The 5,704-nt window shown below is 49.3% G+C and overlaps 3 protein-coding genes across 3 annotated transcripts; all 3 read right to left on the bottom strand.

Annotated features, from left to right (window-relative positions):
- Positions 1–151: 151 nt before the first annotated feature.
- On the bottom strand, positions 152–2,107 carry Pmar_PMAR011569 (adenylosuccinate synthetase, putative). Its single transcript, XM_002773679.1, has 10 exons — positions 1,927–2,107; positions 1,774–1,871; positions 1,612–1,731; positions 1,379–1,554; positions 1,200–1,324; positions 985–1,145; positions 791–936; positions 660–738; positions 473–601; positions 152–427 (listed from the first exon to the last, which is right to left on the bottom strand). Exons 1-10 carry the CDS (start codon positions 2,090–2,092, stop codon positions 293–295), a joined length of 1,335 nt encoding a protein of 444 aa, XP_002773725.1. The 5' UTR covers positions 2,093–2,107; the 3' UTR covers positions 152–292.
- Positions 2,108–2,456: 349 nt separating this feature from the next.
- Positions 2,457–3,986, bottom strand: Pmar_PMAR011568 (Eukaryotic translation initiation factor 4E-2, putative; the record flags this gene model as incomplete). Its single annotated transcript, XM_002773678.1, has 7 exons — positions 2,457–2,735; positions 2,884–2,968; positions 3,249–3,357; positions 3,413–3,491; positions 3,536–3,666; positions 3,719–3,786; positions 3,842–3,986. 7 exons carry the CDS (start codon positions 3,984–3,986, stop codon positions 2,477–2,479), a joined length of 876 nt encoding a protein of 291 aa, XP_002773724.1. The 3' UTR covers positions 2,457–2,476.
- A 144-nt stretch (positions 3,987–4,130) lies between these two features.
- On the bottom strand, positions 4,131–5,551 carry Pmar_PMAR011567 (Something about silencing protein, putative; the record flags this gene model as incomplete). Its single annotated transcript, XM_002773677.1, has 5 exons — positions 4,131–4,175; positions 4,273–4,338; positions 4,403–4,516; positions 4,584–4,692; positions 4,740–5,551. 5 exons carry the CDS (start codon positions 5,549–5,551, stop codon positions 4,131–4,133), a joined length of 1,146 nt encoding a protein of 381 aa, XP_002773723.1.
- Between the last annotated feature and the right edge of the window lie 153 nt (positions 5,552–5,704).

Raw genomic sequence — 5,704 nt, 5'->3', positions numbered from 1 at the left:
CTATAATACTATAATGCATCTCCTCCTCCTCCTCCTACCACTATAGAGCTATAATACTATAATGCATCTCCTCCTCCTCCCACTATACTACCACTTGACGCTGGTGAACACAACACCAATAACAAGACCGCACAGTGTACGCTGAGACAGCGCTATCTATCTACCCCTACCTGCTGTAAACAAAGAGACTCTATACAGGGCAGAGGACAACAACAACGACGACGACGATGCTGATGATGATGACAATTGGATACGAATCTTTAAGTAATCATACTAGTTCCAACTGCTTCTACTACTCCGTGTGCCTTCTTATCATGTCATGACGGCCAGGGCCAACTCCAATCCACGACACGGGAACACCAGTCCACTCCTCCAAAGCTTCTATGTACTTCTGAGCAGCAACTGGCAACTCCTCGAAAGACTTCACCTGAATGAACACTCATTAAATTACCATCACAGAATGAACTCTCACATTGCTAATATCGTCATCCCAAGCCTCCATCTCAGTGTACACCGGCTTAGCTCTTTCCAACTCCTCAATAGTAGAAGGATAGTACCCGTCCTCCAACTTCTTACCGTCGATCTCATACGCGGTGCATACCTACACAAGGAAGAGTGAGATTTGAGATTGGCGTGGTATGGGGTATGAGAGAACTGACCAGAAGTTTCTTAACACCGCTAAGGACGTCCAACTTAGTAACATTAAAACTGGTAAATCCATTGAGGAAGTTAGAGTACCTGGCAAAAAATAACATTCATGCAACGCTTCGCTCCGCCTTAATTCCCTTACTTAAGCACGGGAATATCCAACCAGCCGCATCTGCGAGGACGACCCGTGGTGGTGCCATACTCATGACCTTGTTCCCGAAGTTGAGTGCCATACTCATCAAACAGCTCAGTAGGGAATGGACCTCCGCCGACACGAGTAGTGTATGCCTACCATCCGAGAGGTCCCCGGTTCGATCCCTGCACTCGAGATCTCACCTTTACGACACCAATAATGCACTTAATCGATTGAGGAGGAACTCCCAAACCAGTGCACACACCACCAATAGTCGTGTTAGAGCTAGTCACATACGGATATGTACCAAAGTCAATGTCCAACATAGTAGCATTAGCAGCTTCCACAAGGATATTATAGTCCTCTGAAAATAACAACAACAAACATGAATAGCTTCGCTCCGCCTTTTTCTCATTACCACGTTGTGACTTTTGGATAGCCTTATGCATCATAGTAACACTGTCAACCACTTGACTCTTCAACAGTTCGGCGTAACCATGATAACGTTTAATCTCAGACTCAATGTCCAACTCGATATTATATCTAACATAGCAAAAATATCTTTAGGTCCCCCGACAAAGATACAAAATAGGTCACCTCAGCTGACACCACTCAAGTAGTTCGCGGAGCTTTCGATCAAATGTGGGAAGGTCCATCAAGTCACCAACCCTCAGACCGTTACGAGTCGTCTTGTTAGCATAACACGGGCCGATGCCGCGCTTGGTCGTGCCAATCGCCGTCGTGTTCTTCTCAGCTTCCTGGATGCCATCGATCTGATAGGAAAACCGTCAAAACAACACCGACAACTCCCCTATAAACCCGTCACTTACCATCTGATGGGCATCAAACAACAGACTAGCCCTATTGGACAAGTAAAGCCTCTTGAGGGCCTCGGCGTCATAGTCCTTCAACTGCTCTAACTCCTTGAGAAGAGTCGGCACATGTAGAACCTGAGCGACTTCTCCAGACTACCACAGCCTTCCTTAACATACCACTCCATTTCCAACTAAGTTGTCACATTGCTTGTTCACAATACCACAAGGGAGGAGATGAAAGGCGAACTTCTGATTATCAACCACCAAAGTGTGACCTAAAACGGACCTATTCTGTATCTTACCCGCTTGAACCTAAGATACCCCCCTTACCAGCATTAGCCCCTCCATTGAACCTCGCACACAGATTAGCCCGTTGAGCCAATATATCTACCAACTTGCCCTTCCCCTCGTCCCCCCACTGCGTACCAAGGATCACCGTGAAGCTAGAGTCCAGCCCACACAAGGACTCGTTGGACGTCGACGGTAGTGACGACATAGTCGAATGAACACTACATATAGTAATGAAAAATATTGACCCCCTCCCCCCCAAAAATTAGCTATATGCAAAATATAGCCCTACCAAAACACCCCCAGAATACTTTTTTTCTCAATATTTTAAGTTCCAAAAATTCCCCATGGATTTTTCCAAAGCTGCTCGCCAAGCCCTAACACCATCGCCTAATCCCCTCCCCTTAGACCCCCAACGTAGCGCTACCTACCCCAAAAGCTGCCAGACAAGAAAGGGACAACACCACACAATAACCCCCACCGTTGAGGAACTGCAAGAACGCAAGATTCAACCCTTTTCCGAACCACCAAAGGTAGTGTGGCCATCATACTACCAATGCTTGTTACTCAACAACACCGAGCCTCAGATCTCCTACTTGGACGGCGAGCCCTCGGCCGGCGTAGTGGTCGCCCCTTCTTCCTTCTTCGCCTCCTCCTCCTCCTCCGTAGTCGTAGTAGTAGTAGCAGGTCGTTGCTGAGCAGCATTACCCTTCTTGGTAGTGGAGGCATCAACGACTTTGTGGTCCGATTCAAAATGATCGTTCATGTCCACGGTGTACATCTCGTCACCGGGGTTGGCGAAACCTTCAAAACCGATGGTGAACCGATCGGCATCATCGGGGGCGAGGGATCTGTCGAGAAGGAAAAAAAGGAGACAGATTTTGTGTTACTCCGCAAACGCGAAAACTCACTAATATTGTCAAAGTCGACATTTCGACACGTTTTCAAGGAGGAACGGTACGAAAAACATTTGCACGCATGCACATCCCTCCCCCTTACTGAACGATGCGCTTGAATCTGAGTCCCAACGGTTTGACCAACTTCTCTTCCCGAGACGACAGCCATAAGGCAATCTTAACACCCCCTGAGAGGAACTACCACTGCCCATCACTATAACAGGGGAAGGGAGAAAGAGATCAAATGTAGTGGAATCTAGCGGAGCGATGCACATATAGGTGTCCAATCGATCATATAAGGTATAGCGTACGCATGCGCATTCTGACCTAGTCCACACTGCTGCTGCCTTCATCAGTCCTGTATTCATATCAGACTACTAGAGACTACCTTTGCCACACTGAGTCGTATATTCCATTGTAAGCATAGATTTTGTCGCGCGCCACAAAATGATCCCCCCGGTTACCGACCTCTCCTGACACTGCAGACGACACCGCAAACGATGTCTTCGTTGATGAGGGGGTAGTAGCTCTCCCCGATCACCGACAGAACAACATCAGTCCAAATATCGTCTATAACCTAAAATGAAAAAAAATTAAAGCAAAAGTCGATCGAGAGCAACGATACCACGCACCTTCTGCTTCTCGGCCTTCACAATCCACCTGCCGCCCTCAGTGCACATAGGGTCCTCCCAGGCAGGGCTCACACCAGACCTGACATAAAAATGGAGGCGGCAGGGATCGAACCCGGGACCTACTTGAACACACTGTAATCCGCATGCACGAGCTTGCTCGGCTTGTGCATGTTGTTGGATATTCTCCAGAACTCCTCGATGCTTCCAAAATCGATAGCCTTCTGCTGATTCTGCTGCCAATGGTCCTTGACCGACTACGAAATATACACTCATGAATCGCTTCGCTCCGCCCTCTCCATTCACTACTCTTCCTTGCTGTGACATCACCCACAGGCTCCACTCATGCTGCAATTTATGATTCTCTTCACTATTCTCTGAGAAAAGTCAAAAAACGCTCACCGAGGATCGAACCCACGACCTTCCGCATACCTCCATTAGACTTCGCGGTCTCCCCTTCCACCACTGCGGCCTTTTCTTCCGGCACTACACTCGAGTCGACCTTCTCCTCCCGCTTCTCCTCAACCTCCTCTCCCGACACCTTCTCTTTCGTTATAGCTTCCGCCGGAGACGACATGATTACTGAAAATTTATTATTAGTGGTAGTTTATTTAACAAGCTGAAACCTGTCCCCAACAACTGATTATACATACCACGCGGAACGCAAAAGGCTCCCAATCTATACAAGTAGAAACGTAGAAGTAGATCATCGAGTGGAAGGTTAGTTACGCCGACGCTTCCCTCGAGACTGTTTTCGCCCTCCATCCTGACAAAAAATGGCCATTTATCGGACATGATTTGAATCTAACCATGGCGACGTAAAGATACGCCACGCACCGCGAAGATTCAAAGGCCCGACTCACCTCCGCCGGCCGCTTCCCCAACTGCCTAGGGTCCAACTCGACATTCCTCGAGGCTTGATGCTGAGCCTAACACAGTGAAGGGAAAATATCCTAGGTTCAAGCGCGGAAGATACGGAGTAGGTCCGCTTACCTTCAGGATATCATCATCGTAATGTACCACTCCATCTCCTGCACTCGAGGAGTCAACGAGATCTTGCAGAGAACGGCCTCCTCCTTGACGATGACCTCCTCCTGCGTTCCCAACCTAGCACGCATGCACAAATATCCAAAGGTTCACCCACCAAAGATACAAAACAGGCCCAGCTACATACCGTTTTCGAAGCTCTAACAATATCCCCGAGATTGCTCTTCTTCACCGCCATATCAGCTATCTCGCCCACCTCCTCCAAAGTAACAGTACCACCAGCGCTACCGGCGGACCTAAATTGGGCCTACTTCGTATCTTACCACGGCAACCTCAACCCTACCCGCCCATCATGCTACTCCTCAACCTCCTCAACTCCGCCTTATTCTGCTTAGTTGTTGGCAATCTCAACATATTATTCTCCTCATACTCCTCCCTCTCAGCATACTTACTCATCAGCCTACCATCCACTGCACCAATCGCCCCCCGGCCCTCCCCCACGACCAATGGGGCATCACTAAACTCATCCCGAAGATTCCTTACAGCATCAGACCTCTCAAATGCCGCCAACCTTCGCTCCGCCTTTTTTCGCTCTCCCGCCGTGACCTCCTTATCGTCCATCATCATGACCCCCCCAGCTACCCTAGGGGCCTTGTACGTCTGAGGGGCACGGCCCTCCTCGGCCCCTCCCTCCTCTCCTTCCTCGTCCTCTTCCAGGCCCTTCTCCATACTGGCCAAATTGGGTCGGTCCTCCAACTCCTCCTCCAACTTCCCATCAGTGCTTGCCAACTTGACCAATCTGTCGATCAGGTACTTCAACTTTTGCTCAATGGGTCTCATCCGTTCCATCAGGGCCCTCTGCCAAGCCAACTGCCCTACCACTGGATGCTCAGCCAGGCTCCCCCCGCGCTTCTTGAGGGCCATGTAGTAGCCGAGGTTCGCCATATAACTCATCAATAGCTGTAATTTTGCCATGATGAACCGCACCACGCCCTTCTCGGGCAGTTCCGGCAGGTTATGGATCGCCTCAGCCAAGGGCTTGACGCGGCTCTCCAGTTCGATGGAGCACTCCTTATAGTGAGCTAGGAGACTTCGATACTCCTCCAGCTCAGCAGCGGCCATATCGCGACGCCTAGACGGGGAAAGGTCCGTCATGAAGCAAGAGTAACTCGGAGGAGAGGGACTGCACATAGCCGAGGCTTACATCAACGTGCTATACATATGATAGAACCCATACGCCTATTTGGACGAGTTGGAAAAGGTGTGGTATGCATTAAGCCCATGAATATATATATATATATATATATA

The sequence above is a fragment of the Perkinsus marinus genome, assembly GCF_000006405.1.
Source record: "Perkinsus marinus ATCC 50983 genomic scaffold scf_1104296958712, whole genome shotgun sequence".
NCBI lineage: Eukaryota > Perkinsozoa > Perkinsida > Perkinsidae > Perkinsus > Perkinsus marinus.
Note: the sequence above shows the minus strand (reverse complement) of the source record. Positions and strands in the feature narration are given on the sequence as shown.